The sequence below is a fragment of the Phaseolus vulgaris genome, unplaced genomic scaffold, assembly GCF_000499845.2.
Source record: "Phaseolus vulgaris cultivar G19833 unplaced genomic scaffold, P. vulgaris v2.0 scaffold_28, whole genome shotgun sequence".
Taxonomy (NCBI): Eukaryota; Viridiplantae; Streptophyta; class Magnoliopsida; order Fabales; family Fabaceae; genus Phaseolus; species Phaseolus vulgaris.
Window position 1 is genome coordinate 285,907 of NW_027174096.1, and position 16,797 is coordinate 302,703.

Below are 16,797 nucleotides of genomic sequence, written 5' to 3' on the forward strand. Positions count from 1 at the left end.
TTTATGTGTCTTCCTGAAGTGTCTTTTTTGTTGCTGTCAATATTTGTTATTGCTCCTCACATATTCTTGTAAGTTGGGGAAATTATTATCCGCTGCTTATTGCTCTTGTTGAGATATTATTTTTATTGTGTTGAATTTCCCATCAGAGTGGTATCAGAGCTCCTTGGTTGAAGTTATTTGACTGCTTGAATGATGGAGGAAAATACAAATAAGATGGTATGTTTTAACGACACTAACTATCACTTATGGAAGGGAAAAATGAAGGATTTGTTATTTGTGAAGAAATTGCATCTTCCTGTGTTTGCTACTGAAAAGCCAGAAGACAAGACTGGTGAGGAATGGAAGTTTGAGAATAAGTAGGTTTGTGGTTTTAATCGTCAGTATGTTGAAGACAATGTTTATAATCACATTGCTAATGAGAACATGCAAAATCATTGTGGAAGAAGCTTGAGACTTTGTATGCTTCTAGTACAGGAAATAATAAATTATATTTGTTGAATTCCTTGATGAATTTGAGGTACAAGGAGGGGATTTCTATTTCAGATCACTTAAATGACTTTCAAGGGCTCCGAGATCAATTGTCACAAATGGACATCAAATTTGATGATGAAGTGTTGGGATTATGGCTACTGAATACTCTACCAGATTCTTGGGAAACATTTCGGGTTTTAATTACAAACTCATCTCCTGATGGTGTCGTCTCCTTGAAAAATGTTAAGAGTAGTGTTCTTAATGAGGAGATGAGAAGGAAGGCTCATTGTACTTCATCTCATTCCGAGGTACTTGTCACTGAAAATAGGGAAAAAATTCAGAAAAAGGAACCGAAAGGGAGTAAACAGAACAGTAAAAGTAAATCCAAGTCTAGATACAAAAACGTGGAGTGTCTTGTCACAAAAAGAGGGCACATTCAGATAAACTGTTTTCTTTGGAAAAAGGAGAACAAGGATAAGAAAGGGAAGCAAAAGGAGAAACATCATGACAATGATGATCGTGTTACTACTGCTATTTGTGATGATGATCTTATTATTCTCCATGACCATGATTCAGTTAATCTTGTATCAGATGAGAGCATGCAGATAATTGAAAGTGGTGCTACATTGCATGTTACACTAAGGAAGAAGTTCTCCACATTTTACACTTTTGGTGATTTTGGAGTGTTGAAGATGGGTAATGATGGTGTGTCTAAGGTAATTGGTATTGGTGATGTTTGCTTACAAACCAATATGGGAATGCAGTTGTTGCTTAGAGGAGTCAAACATGCTCCAGATATCCGTTTTAATTTGATCTTTGTGCAGATGTTTGATGATAGCGGTTATGAAAATCACTTTGGTTCAGGAAAGTGGAAACTCTCCAGAGGTAATTTAATTGTGGCCAAAGGGGAGAGAATTAGTAAACTGTATTGGAAAAAAGCATTGGTTGCTAAAGAAAGTGTGAATGCCATGGATATGTATACTTCTTTGTGGCACCGAAGGCTTAGTCATATCAGTGAGAAGGGGCTAGATTGTTTAGCTAAAAAAGATGTGCTTCCGGGATTGAAGAGTGCAGAGTTGGAGAAATGTTCTCATTGCATGGCTGGTAAGCAGATCAGAGTATCCTTCAAGAAGCATCCTCCCTTAAAGAAGTCAGAGTTGCTTGAATTGGTGCATTTTGATGTTTGTGGCCCATTGAAGGTAAAGTCATTTACTGGTGCACTTTATTTTGTTACCTTTATTGATGATTGTTCCAAGAAGCTTTGGGTTTATGCTTTGAAGACAAATGACCGAGTTCTAGATAAATTCAAAGAATTTCATGTTTTGGTTGAGAGACAGTCAGGCAAGAAGTGAAATGCATTCGTACTGACAATGGTGGTATAAAATACTAAAGAGAGAAAGTTTCGCCCAACAAATTCTACCCACCACCGATGCTTTGTTCACCGTTGGATCGGGCTGAAATTTTGTCAGCAGTTTCATACTTTGTGTAAATTCAATATGACTGTTCGGATCTTGCAAAAGTTGTTTGAGCATAGAGAAATCCATCTCACACTGCAACAGCGTTCTCGGTGTTTCTATTGAGGACGAAAATTTTCGGATTACTTATGTTGTTTCGTCCACCGTTGGACCGACTGAAATTTGGTCAGTAGATTCATACCTCGTGGTGCTTCAATTGGACCGTTCCAATTGTTCAAAGGTCACCGGAACAATGACATATAGGCCACGTACGGTAGCTGCAGTTTTGTGAAGTTTTAGGTTTCTTGTTCTTTGTTTCATCTCTGTTGTATTGCTATTTGGCTGGTTATTGAACACAGTTTGTGTTGTGATTTGATAATCTCTTGTAACCATAACTTTAATCATAGTGAAATTTGATTGAATGGCTTGTGTCCGTGGTTTTTACTTCACACATTGAGAAGGTTTTCCACGTTAAAATTTATGTGTCTTTCTGAAGTGTGTTTTTTATTGTTGCCAATATTTGTTATTGTTCCTAAAAAATTCTTGCAAGTTGGGAAAATTATTATCCACTGCTTATTGTTGTTGTTGAGATATTATTTTTATTGTGTTGAATTTCCCATCATTTGATTTCCTTTAAAATAAGGGAAGAAACATTTTCGATTATATAGAAATCTCATAGATAGAGTTTACATTTGTGTAAGGTATGCATGACTAACTTTTATGAATATATGAGCAGAGAAAGACATTGTGTGTAGCATGAAATTGTCTAGTTGAATAGAATTGTTAGTATGAGTGCATAACACCTTCACATAAAAAGTGTTATAAAGGTTTTGATATATATTTTTTTGTAAATGGGTTAGACACTCCAAATGATCTGTATAATTTAATTATTTTTTCTGAAAAAAAATATCTTTATCGTTATTTCTTGGCCTTAAATATTTGAAACCATGATTTGAGTGGTCCTAGTTTTTAAAAACATTTTATTAATGGCCAGAACAGTTGATTAAAAAGTAATAGATGTGTGAATTTTGATTGCTTGAGTGCTTTACATGTATCAATTGCTATGTCTCTAGTTAAAGAGATTAGTCTTATATCAATTCCTTTTAATGAAATAGTTATATATCTTCTCGATTTACCCTTTAGGGTACAACACCATCAACACCTTTTTACTCCCAAAATGTATCTTTTCAATAAATAATAAAATATGTATTAGAATAAAATATAATTAGATATTATATAATAAATGGTTTAATTTCTTGATATTGTGGATATTTTATATAAATATTTATTTTGTATTTCTAGAAATATCTATGTATACTTTATCAAATAAATTACCATTTAAGAATGTATTATTGTTTTTAACTATTGCATATGTTATTTTTTTCCCGCAATAATAGCTAATAAGACTGTTATAAAAGTAAGATTGAGCTTTTTATTTGTCAAATGAGTTGTTAGAATTGTATTTCAATTTTTTAAAAAATATTTGTAAAGGGATTAAAGACTAAGTCTTAGCGAAATTATAATTTTATGAAAAATGGATTGGGTGAATGAAAGAGTTTTTAGAATCCTTAACCTTTTCAATACTTGTGAATGAGAGTCCAACGACAGAATTCAAACTTAAGAAGCGATTAAGTCATGATGATATCCTTTCTCATTTCTTGTATCTAATAGTTGCAGAAGGTTTAGAGAGTGTGGTGAGACACAAAGAAAGAATTGGAGGACTAGAAGATGAAAATTCAATTCAAATATTTGCTTCAATTCTTAATTGCAATATCATAAATACTCTTTTTAAATATTTGTGTATAGGGGGAATTATAAAAGAGTCAATTTTTGGGATAAGATAGTGCAAAAAATTAAGAATAAGTTGGTAGGTTAGAAAGAGAAATATTTGTCCTTTACTAGAAGAATTTGCCTCTTGAAATAGGTTATCACATCACTTTCTATTTTTTTATATGTCTTTGTTCAAAATCTCAACAATGATGATGAAAATAATTAAGAAAATTTAAAGAAATTTTCTTTGGGGTTGAGGAAGTGACGAATGAAAAATAACATGGATGTCTCACAGGATATGCAAACCAAGGCGCAAGATTTGACCGAGATGACCATTTCTTGTTGAAGATCCCACATCGACTAGGGATGAGGACAATTCATTGTATATAAGTGGGTGCAAACCTCACCTCATGAGCCGATTTTATGGAATTGAGTTAAGCTTAAAGTTCACTTTGTAATTTTCTTATGATCAAAATGTTGTTAAGAATGACAACACCGGAGTTGAACTGCTTAAGTTTCAATAGTACGTTCTCAGTTTGCACAGATAAGGTTTCAACCAGGCGATCCGGAAAACGACATTCTTTTATAAAATCCCCATTGATGATGATAATTTTGACATCTCTAAGGATGTCGAAGGTCAGCTTGTGTCGGTTGACGATATTCCTTTAAGTACTGGGGACAACAATGAGGTGGCTGAGCACTGAAGGGTTTCAGGGGGTGTTTATCTTTTCTTTGTAAATTTTTTTGTATTCCCTTGAAATTTTTTTGTATATCCCTAAAATTTTGTAAGTGTTGGTTTAGAAAAATTACTCAACCTTTCTTTTATATTGTTGCTTATTTAGTATGTGTTGCCCGTGGTCGTTTCTGTTGTGTGTTGAGTTCTTACCTTATCGTTGTTGTGCTCTACTCGACTTTTTTTTTTTTGCATTGGAATAGGTCGTACACATGTCGGTTTATGATTAGTTCGTGTTGATTTATGTTGGGAGCGTTTCGGTAGATGTCTGGATATATTTGTTGATGTCGAGTTTGGTGCATGTAGATTCAAGTCAGAAGCATATCGATTGATGCTTATACATCATTGTTGATGTTGAGTTTTGATGCGTGTTAGTTCACACCAAATCCATCTCGATTGATGCTTAGAAATCATGGCGGCATATCGGTTGATGCTTAAACATCATGGTTGACGTCGAGCTTTGGTGTGTGAAAGTCGATTGGATCTCAGTTGATGCTTAGAAATCATGGTTGATGTCGAGCTTTAGTATGTGTTTGTTCACGCCAAATGCATCTCGATTGTACGTAGACATCATGGTTGATGTCAATCTGTATGTGTTGGTTGATGCCTAATGCATATCGGTTGATGCTTAGGTATCATAGGGTATTCCTGAAAACCAAATTTTATTAGGTGTCTCATTAAAACCTTTTCAACTAAAAATCCTCCATAGGACAAAAAGGTTATGTGAGGAAAGTGTAGACCAACGAGTATGTGTTACTTTTATGAGAATATCAACTAAAATAAAATTTTACATGTGTGTCGTTCCAGGTTCACAGCACTGGCTTGTCGAACAAGTATTCCAATTGATATGCTCAATTTTTGGCTTCACTCTCAACCCGAAATGGCCCCTACCAATTGAGAGTTTGCCTTCATTTTTTCTTGCATCACTTTGCATTCTCCAAACGAGGTCTCCTTAGTGAAAGACTCTCCACTTTACCTTCGAATTATATCGTTTTGGATGCTCTAACCATGCAAGATTCATCTCTAATTCGAGTGTTTTCTCTCAACTTGTGGAGTGGTCTAGGTTAGTGGCTAGGCTCTCGTTGTTTATGCCTAGGTCAAACATTTGTCTTCTTAAAGAGGGATGACCAATTTTCATTGTAACATCCCTATTTTAGTCACATTTAATAATGTAATATGCATGCAATATCTAATTATCATATAAACACACATACAAATATATATATATATATATATATATATGAATAATCCATACAGTATCTCAAAATATATATGTATCCCTATTCATAGGAATTTTAATATATACATGCATATAAAATAAAGAAATCAAAATAAAGTTGTAAAGATTCCATCTGTGATGACTTTATTTTGGCAAGTGTACCGACTCAAAAGTAATAAATTGTTCTTAAGGATTGATATCGAACTCACAAGGAACAGTTCTTTTAAAATCTCAAAGTATTGGATTCACTAATTATCAAAAGATGTCCAAAATTTTAATTGAAAGGTCCTTGGTATGATAAATTTATGTGAGAAATTAAATGAAAACAAAATAAGCGATTAAGATAACTCAATTGAGAAAACTAGCATTGTGATTAATCTTTCTCACTTGTCTGTATTTTCAATGAATAAAAGCATATAACATTCTAACTTGATTGACATTGATGCACATATAAAAATCATTCATATTGATTCTTCGCATATAAAATTATTAAGATTGTCTCCTAAATATTGATTCCTCACATATTTATAAAAATATTCTTATCATTACGAACAAATGTTATAAAGCCATTAATATTTAAATTATATTCCTAACATTCAAATATGTTAAGCATTATCATTTAGTTCAGATACTTAGGAGTACTTTCCAGTCAAATCTAAGAATCAAAATTATGAATAAAGATTCAAACTTTAAGAATAAAATGATAATACCAATATTAATCAAGAAAAAATGTTATAAATAAATATCACCTCAATACATAAGATTTTGAACATATTATTTTCAATCTCAAAGGGAAAACTTAGTCACTCATATTAGTCATTACAATCATTGAAAGCAGGAAAAGAATATCTAGAGTTTTGAGTTTTTTCCTTGATGACTGTCTCCTTTAGGGTTTCCTATCTTTGATCCCTGATAAGTGTCAAACTTCAATAATATTTCATATTCAAAATATAGGCACTTAGGAGTATTAATTGCTAAAATAAGTATAAAATAACTCATAATTTATGAATTTATACCATTTTACATATTTTGTGATTTATAATTGAATAGGAACGATTTATTCCCAAATTTGGTGTTAATTTCAGGATTCTAGGGGAGAATGGAGATGATTGGGCAGAAAGAAAATATACAAAGCCAAAAAGAGAAAGTTGGATTGTGTAAAAACTCAGGCCCAAAATGTGCAAAAGAACATCTCACCACCAGGGGAGCTCGCTCAAGCAAGCTATATCTCACTTGAGCGAGATATCGCTAGAGATAGTGGACCTTTTAATGTTTTATTCGCCGAAACAAGCCCATCAGCGCCACACAAGAAGTCACTTAACCCTAGAAAATTAGGTAAATATGGGGCTTGAGGCTCAACCCTAGGGTGCAAGATTGAGAGGAAAACATTATTAAGTGACTCGTAACTTAATTGGGAGAATAGAAGGTGTTAGGAGATGTATGGCTAATTCTACCTCGTGGATTTTGATAAGTGTCTAACTCTAGTAATATTTCATATTAAAATATAGGCACTTATGAGAATTTATTGCTAATTTACATATAAAATAATCCCTAATATATAAATTTATACCTTTTTACATTTTTTATGAGCTTTATTTGAATAAGAGCATTTTATTCTCAAATTTGGTGTTAATTACAGATTTTTAGGGAGGATTGAAGATTTGGACTAAAGGAGAATAATTTGAGCTAAAAAGAGAAAGCTGGAAGGTCCCATAATGGAAAAAGATACAAAGAAAGATTGAGTCTTTTTTATGTTTTCTCACTTAGCCCATTAGTGTGACACAGGAAGCGACCTAACCCTAGAAAACTAGAATAAATAGGGGGCTAGAGACTCAACCCTAGTGTGCTAGATAAGAGAAAAACATCATAGAGTGAATTGTAACCCAATTGGGAGAATAGAAGGTGCTAGAAATATGCGTGGCTAATTACCCTTTGGGATTCGGGGTAATCTGCTCAAACTCTTATGTATTGAGGTGATATCTTATATATTAATATTCAATTCTTGATTGATTATTGGTATTGTTGTGTTACTTTTAACTTTCCGTGACAAAATTGAGAATAGTAAATCTGACTGAGAGGTATTTTTAGGGTTCAGACCTAAACATCAATACTTAACATATTTGAGTGCTAGAGATAGACTTGAAATGTTAATTGCTATTAACATCTAATTGTGATTTCTAAGTTTTTTTTATAAATATGCGAGGAATCGATATTTAGGAAACACCTTAAGAATTTTATATGCGAGGAATCAATATAAATGATTTTTATACGGACATCAATATCAATTAAAAGAGCAATATATTATAATGCTAATCAAAATACAAAAGAGTGAGAAAGATGAAATTCAATCCCTAGAATCTTTGCCTTGTTTTCTTGTTAATCGTTGCCATCACAATAACTCTCAACAAACTTTTATTATTCTGTTTCATATTTAGCGAATCTTCTACTTGAATATTCAATTGTTCCTTGTGGGTTCTATATCCTTCCTTAGGGAAAAATTATTACTTCTAACAATGCGGTGTCCTTGCCATAAAAAGTCATCACCCCCTTCTCTTTTCTCTAAGGTTTCCTCGTGCCCTTATCTAACCTAATTTGATGTAGATTAAGTGATATCTTGGTTAGGCAAGATATTGCTTGCTCAAGTGAGATTCACAAGAATTAAAACCAGCTTCACTGGAGCAAACTTGCTTAAGCGAGTTTTAGTGAATTCTGAACGAGTCTTAGGTAAGCATGGGCGAGTCTTTGGCAAGTTTGCTCCAAAGAGAAAGTTTTACCTTTCAAGTGATCTTGCTAGGGTGAGTTTAGGCGAGTTCTGGGCAAGTTTACTCCCGAGAGCAAATTTGCCTCTGAAGTAATCTTGCTTAGGCGAGTATGGGCGACTTCTGGGTGAATTTTGAATTATTTCCCGAACTTTGTCTTTTCTCCCTGACTTTAACTTTTCTATTCCTCTTTTTTATCCCTTTATCTCAATCTTCCCCTAAATTCCTGAAATTAGCACAAACTTGAGAATAAATAGTTCTTATTCATATCATAATCCAAAAAATATGTAAATAAAATCAAATTCCTAAATTTAAAGTTGAATTATAACTTTATCAATAATTAAAATCCTTAAGTGGCTATCCTTTTGCATAAATATCACTAAATTATTGTACTTATCAATCTACTCATTGATAAGTAGATTGAGTCGGTACATCACCTGAAACATCACTTGTTCTCTATCACTTAAAACATCACCTGTTCTCATGTAAAAATAGACGATCATCATAGATAAGGAAAATATAACATAACACAAATTACAAGGTAAGTTAGATATATTTTAAAAACTTCCAATACAATTTTAAAACTTTAAATAACACATATATAACCTCACCAATTCTAATAAAGTTTTCACACAACAAACAAGTGTTTATCAAATTTCCACATTCATATTTCTCATGTTAGACTTTTACTGGCTCTCATACTCAAACACTTGACTCTACTTTCGGAAGACTCATGCATTGACTTAGACGCAAAGATCTACACTTATCATACTATCTCACTTTGAATCCACACAATTATGCACATATAAATCTCAATATCTCGAATCACTACGTATGGCAAGGTTAATTTATATGAATCTGATAGACAGACTCACACGAACCTCCTTTGACTCTCATCACCTAAATAATTTTATCTATATGATTCCATTATATCAGTAGGGTCAGGATACCGCCTTTTAGATGTATCACTAGTCAATGCACGTCCTAAAAATATTACCATGATATTTGCTTTCCTGAAAATACTGTGTTTCGATTATAACTTCATAACTCACATATCAAATTATACAAAACTTAAACCATTTAATCATATAAAGGTTTATAAAGCAAACAACTCCACAATTATTTAAAATTCATATAACATATAACAACTAAAGGTTTTAAATTAACTATAAATTTTCATATCAAACTTGAACTTCATAAACAATTCAAACCACAAATATCTAGTTCAACATGGTAGGGGTACTCTCATCAATTTACTCTATCAATCTATATACCATCATTATATCTAACCAAATTTAAATCATTCAAAGTCAAACAATAACAAATTCAATAACTCATTCACTTCAAGATATACTTAAACTATATAATTTACATAAATCAACAAATTTTTCAAATTCAAACAAAACATCTTTCAATAAATCATCCATATCAAAATCAACAAATTCACATTTGATTTAAAACAATAAACTACATCACTAAAAAGTATTCAATCCTGCAAATAAAATTTGGAACTGGTGACCACGTCATCTCCACATCCAGATCCTCTAACCTAGGGTTCTATTGAAAACAAAAACTAGTTTCCCTTACCTGAGCTTTTGAGCAGGTACTCATAAAAATCTTCAAGTCTTACATAAGCTTAAGAATGACTTAACCTGCACCACAAAGTCCTAATAAAAAATATAACTGCATCATTAGAATCTTGAGCTAATAGGGACTAATTTTGAAGCTAAAAACCTCACATACAACAACATCTTCCAAGATAGATTTAACATTTCACACTACAAAAAAAATCACTTTTAGCGACCACCAAATTTGGTGGCTAAAAGCACTATAATCGGTCGCTAAGCATATTTGCGACCGAAACAGTCACCAAATAAAAATGGAAGCGAAAACCTTAGTCGCAAAACATTTAGCAACCGAATTATAAATTGGTCGCAAATTTGTGACCGAAATTACGGTGACTAAATCGGTCGCAGAAAATTTGGTCACCAGAATTTAGAGACCAAATTAGCAACCAAATTTTAATAACAAAATCGGTGGTTAATTCGGTGGCTGATAGCGACCACCATTTTCGGTGGCTGATAGCGACCACCATTTTGAGTCGCTAATGGACTAAAATAATTAACTAAAAAAACTGGTGGTGACTAATTCGGTGGCTAAATAGAGACTCCAATAGCGACAAATTAATTTCGGTAGCTAAACTCTTTTTTTAATTACAGCGACCAAACATAAATTTGTGGCTATTTTTATATGTATTATTATTAATACCTATTTAAAATGGTATTTTGACCTGTTTATAAACTTAAATAATTCAATTAAAATTGCAAATTCATTCTCGTAAAGCTTTAACCAACATTAATTATAATTTTCCACAAATATAATATTTCTATAAACTTAAATTATTCAAGAAAAGTATAAATTTATACATATTGAACTTTAATCTACACTAAATCAATTCATATCATAGGACCTAAGTAGAAATTAAGAGAGTTAACTTTTCCTACTTAAAATACCTTGTTAATAAGGAATCTAATTTTAAAAAAGTTAGCGAAGCTCACGGTTGAAATGGATGTTGTTAATCTAAGTTATCATAGACGTCAATAAAATGGGACATACTAATTATCCATTCAGGATCATGCCTACTTAGATTTACTTTGAATGTACTATTTCGTTTTAATTGGAAAATATTGTGACAAGAGACCAATTTATTTATCTAAATAGAATTTTATATAAGTTTAAGTTTTTTATAAAATCTCTAAACTTAGTTTATTTTCTAATGTGGTTTGACTTGATTGGATGGTTAGAGCATTTTATACCCTGTAAGTCTGATTTATGACCTTTTATATTTGATGGTTTTTTTATATATAATTTTATAAAAAATTATTCTCTGTGAATTATATTTGATGGTTAGAGCATTTCATACCCTGAAACCAATCTATAATTTTACCCTGTGAATTACTCTCTTTTTTCCCTGTAAATTAGTCCTACTAATTGAAAAATATATGGAATATAGAATGGGATAAAGTAAGAAAAACAATTCCTACAACATTGCCATATATTTATTAGTTTACACCAATGCAAATTAAGTGTTAGTAATCCAATTTTAAATACAATAAAACCAATCATATAAAATAGAAACCCATGTTGCAGCTTAAAACTAATGAAGCAGATCTTGAAGTAACAATAACAAATGCATTCAGCTACCTTAAATTCTACATATAGAGAACCAAAACATAGATAACTTGTCCCTTGTAACTTCAACACGATTTAAAAGAGGCTCCACATATATAACCTTGCCAATTTCGATCTTAGTACATTAACTAAAAAATGTATCAATTTAAGCAGTGAACAGAAAAAATAGATTGAGTACTTACCTGCCAATTACAATTTTTCAATATAACCCTTTGACCGCATAATATGACTCACCCCAAGCTTAATTAAGTAGTGTGCTTTAAGTAAATGACAACTGCATATATTAGGTGGATAAAAATAAGATTTAGGTAGACTTGGTGTTCCAATTTCACATGGACACAATTCTTTGTATAGAAAGATGAGATTATTTAATAGTGTAGGAAGCAAAAGCTTAATAAATAATGCAGATTATTTTATGAACAAAACAGAATCAAAGAAATCCAAACAGAGAGGACTTGTAGAGCAGGAATAGAAAACAATCACTCCATCACTCAATTTGCTCTTCCCACTTTTATCTTTCTCAACTTATTCAAATGTATATAAACCCCATTGGCTTAATGCTATAAATTGCATCATTCTCTCCTTGATTTTCTTTCTCTTTTAACTCCAAAAATCTCAGCATAATTCTCCTTCTATATGCACTCTTCATAATTCTCCTATCTGTTGAGTAATTATTACCTCCCAACCTTGAACTTTAGAAAATGTTCTTGCTTCAATCTCATTTCCAAAAACATAGTCCATATATCTGAATCCAAGAATGGACATCGTTAATAAAATCAATATGTAATTTTTTCTTTAATAAAATTAAAGAGAGAAGAATCCTTACGGTAGCACTTTCACCAGTGCATCCTTGAAGAACTCACAGATAAAGGGAGCGAAAAGGTTCATCATGAAGGTCTGCAAAACATGAATGTCGGCTATCTGGATTATTCAGGTATATGAGATAGAAAGGGACACTATATCAACTAGGTACCTAATGCCCAATTTTTTGGTTTGATCAAATGTTCTGACTTATAGCAATTTTGCAGCTGATAAGTTAGCAACGAGTGACCTGTATTATATGCAATCAAATAGGAGGCTTCAAATACTTGTTTTGCGATCAAATATATGTTAATCTGAAGTATACTATTTACAGAAAAAACATAAAATATAATTATTGATTTCTATAATAAGAAGAATAGAAACTCAAGGAAAGCTTGATCGTCTGACCTTTCACCACCAACCACACAAACAACACAAGTTCCCATAGGTGCAGTATTTCATAATAGTGAACCTGATTGTTGAATGAATAGAAAGTTAATTTCAGAAATGGAATTCTAAGTGACAAGATAATCAAAGATAAACTTACCTTTACACCATCAAGTGAACATCTCTTCTTCATTTCCTCCCCAAATTTGTCCTTTCCTATGCAGCCTATGTAACCTGTGGCATTAGGTACTTGAATCAATGTTACGAAGTGAAGGCAAATGATTAGCTACATAACTACTGCAGACTCAGCTCATTTCATAAAAGAAAGTGCATACCTGAGCAACCTGGATTGAATTCAAAGTAGCACCTACCAATGAGAAAATTTTAAAACTCGTCAAGATGAAATGTGCACTTTCATCTCTTTTCTTTCCCGCTCTTTTATTAAAGCTAGAATCTATGACTAGAAATCTAATAATTCGGATCGAGTGTATTACCTCCAGCAATGTACTCCACATTAGATTTGCTAGCCAATTTTTCATACCTAAGATGATTGCTATATGAAAATTTATAAGAAAAAAATCTTATCCTAAAAAGAAAATATCCTTCGATAAAATACTAGCCCAAAAAATAAATGTAGTAAGGAGAGAAAGCTAAAAATCTTTCTAGATCTAGAGGTTGAATATCTAACCAGTTATTACATCAAGTTCTTAATTTACAAATTTTCTAAAAATATGTACATTGAGTATTTAGTAAAAGAAATAGGTAAAACTTGTGATTTTCCTGAACAACATTCTAGCATAAAGCATTAGCAGAGGGAAAAACAGATAAGAAGTGGGAATAACGGTTTTATACATCCCAAGGACTAGAACCACATCATATTAATAATATGTATATGAAATTAAGAAAATGCACACTCAGGGCCAAAATAGCCAAAATAAGAGTAGGTTAATAGAATCAATCAATCCTAACCAAGAGAAAATCGAAGGAAAAATGAAAAAGAACGAACCGCAGAAGAGCAAAGAAGAAGACGACGACTACCGTGAGCTTGAGTAGCACGTGAATTGGAAGAAGGAATCGAAGAAGAACCAAACCATGGAAGCATTCGAAGAAGACTACCAGTGTGTGGGTGGATTTGGGATTTGGAATTTGAAAAATGCTTTGGAAGATTAAATTTGGGATATAGGGTTTTTGAGGTTTTGGATTTTGCTGGAACGCATTAAAAGGTTGGAAGGTGTTTAAAATTTCTAGAATAAAAGTTAATATTTTTTTAATAAAAGAAATTACACACGAGTTTTTCTTTTTTTTCACTTTAATAGAAGTTTAGTAACATTTTCTATTTTAATTATATTTATTAATTTGTATTGTCATAAAAAAGAGACACGTTTGCCTAAGAACATATATTTTTAAGTATGATGATTTAATTTTATATTTATATTTATAATCTATTATTTATAATAATTATTAATTAATTTTGAAATCTTCTTTATCATGTCACATTCAATCTTTTTTTTCATTTAAATAACTTAAATTATTATTATTAGTATAATAAATAATTACATTTCACATCTGAAAGAAAATTGGTGGTTAAAAAATAAACGCATTCGAGGGTATAATCGGTGGCTAAAAACTAAACATTATTCGGTGGCTGATTCAGTGACTGAAATAAACAATTACATTTAGCGACCAAAAGAAAATCAATGGCTTAAAAATAAACATATTTGGTGGCCGAAATAAGCAATTACATTTAGCGACTGAAAAAAATTGGTGACTAAAAAAGAAACATTTTCGGTCGCTAATTCGGTCACAAATATATTTTTCCCAATTTATTCAAAACAGTCACCACTTTAGCGACCAATGGTTTTGTCACTCTCATATTCGGTCGCTAATTCGGTCGCTAAACTAACTAACATCATTAACAATTCATTCAGTCGCTATTTCGGTCACACATTTGAGATTGAGGGTATTCAGTGGCTATTTCGGTCGCAAATTGCGACCACTCATTTTCGGTCGCTGAATTCGGTGACTAAATTGTTATTTTCTTGTAGTGTCAAAAACTAACTCTAAAGAAAAATGAGCAAAATTGGACTTACTCTGTTTAAGATTTTGATCGACCAATCTTGTAGTGATCATCGCTAGGAGTCCAATGGAGAACTCCAATCATCAAACTCATGATCGAGGAGGTCAAAATGTTAGAGAGAGGTAGAGGAAAGGAAAAAGGGACTTTTAGAGAGCTGGTGATGCTTTACCTGGAACACTCCGGTAAGATGTCCAACTATTAACTCAGACTAACTTTGGAATTTTATCTTTTTCACCTTGATGCCTTAGGAAAGGCTCAATCCTACTATCAAAGCTCCGTACACAACTTGATTATTTGAGAATTTTGTAGCAAAGCAGAGCGACTGTTCCAACAACACTCCCCCGAGTCCTTCCAAGATAGCCCTTACACCGCTCCCCTTGGTGTTGGAGGGTCCGTCTACATGCAGAACCCATGAGTTGTTGGGATCCACTGATTTTGGACCTAAATCAACCACAAAATTTGTTAAGCACTGTGACTTGATGGGTCCTCTCGGATCGTACTTGATGTTGAATTCAAACAGCTCTACTGACCAGCTAATCATTCTTCCCATGAGGTTAGGTACAAAACTTGGTTTATTGGGAAATTTGTCTTTACTATAATTTAGTGGTTCTGAAAATATGGTCTCATCCATTGTGTCATGGAAACTAACATGAGAGCAATCTTCTAATATCTTGTTTCGGTTTCCTGTAGGGTTTGGTTGGTGAAGTTTATGGGTTGATGCTCTTCATCTATATCTTGTACAAAAGATGAACACACAACTTCATCTGATACTTAGAGGTAGACCAAGATGGGTAGGTTAGGTAACAAATTTTGGATCACCAGAGGGGAGGCTAAGAAATTCTTGATTTCGAAAAAACATTATTCGCATTGGATGTCCAGTATAACTTGGGAGCCTTTATCATTAAATGTACGATTGACTTCGTCTTGTCGACTAGTCTTGGTAGGAATCGTGACAAGGATGTTAGCTTCCTGATAAGTCTTTGCACTTCCTTGACATTCTTTGGGATATGCTTTTCAATTAAAGCTCAACATTTGTCCGGGTTGACTTTTATTCCTCTCCAATTCAATATGAAACCTAAGAACTTGTCACTTTGCAGCTAGACGGTGGTTGAGCCTCCATTATGTCGTTGAGAAAAGGGTGTTGACGGGTTCCTCCAACTATTTCTGAGTTGTGGGTCGAAGTGTTAGGTCTGGACTTGCTTTTCTGCTTTCATGCTTTAACGGTCGAGTCATGGGTAATGGAAAAGGCATCGGGGTTTCTTTGGGAGGAGTGTCCTAGTCAGACTCGTTCTCGAGTACATGTATCTCTTCGGCTATCTTTCTCCTTATTCTCCTATCTTAGGACTTAAATCTCTTCTTCATTCCTGCGTTTCAACTCGTCCATCTCGCTCTAGAAGGCCAAGAGTAGGGCTACATGATCACTTTCCATTGTTGGTCTTGGTTCACCAATCATATTCCTTGTAGTTGCCACACTAGTACAAAAATAAGAAAAGAGCGCTCTTTATTTAATGCGGCTCAGCGCTTAAACGCATTTGTAAAAAACGCGGTGGCATTTTTGAAATTATGTTTATTTACAAATGCGGCTATAAGGGAAAACCACATTTGTAAATCAAGCGTATTGATTTACATATGCGGTTATTGGTAAAGCCGCATTTGTAAATCAAAGCGTATTGATTTACAAATGCGGTTATTGGTAAAGCCACATTTGTAAATCAAAGCGTATTGATTTACAAATGCGGCTTTACCAATAACCGCATTTGTAAATCAATACGCTTGATTTACAAATGCGGTTTTCCCTGATAGCCGCATTTGTAAATGTTTTTTTACCCTAAATATTTGCAACGCGCCACAGATTAAACAGTTTATCTTCACCGCCTTTCCTTTTCACTGTTGTTGCTTCGTTCCAGGTCGCGTTTGCATTGTTCCTGCTACAT

At 32.9% G+C, this 16,797-nt stretch overlaps 1 protein-coding gene across 1 annotated transcript; it reads right to left on the minus strand.

The window, feature by feature from the left end:
* Positions 1-12,053: 12,053 nt before the first annotated feature.
* On the minus strand, positions 12,054-15,494 carry LOC137817291 (uncharacterized). Its single transcript, XM_068620542.1, has 8 exons — positions 15,233-15,494; positions 13,793-14,030; positions 13,122-13,153; positions 12,947-13,020; positions 12,808-12,871; positions 12,572-12,649; positions 12,425-12,495; positions 12,054-12,343 (listed from the first exon to the last, which is right to left on the minus strand). The coding sequence occupies exons 1-7, from the start codon at positions 15,492-15,494 to the stop codon at positions 12,458-12,460; spliced, it is 786 nt and encodes a 261-aa protein (XP_068476643.1). The 3' UTR covers positions 12,054-12,343; positions 12,425-12,457.
* Positions 15,495-16,797: the final 1,303 nt, after the last annotated feature.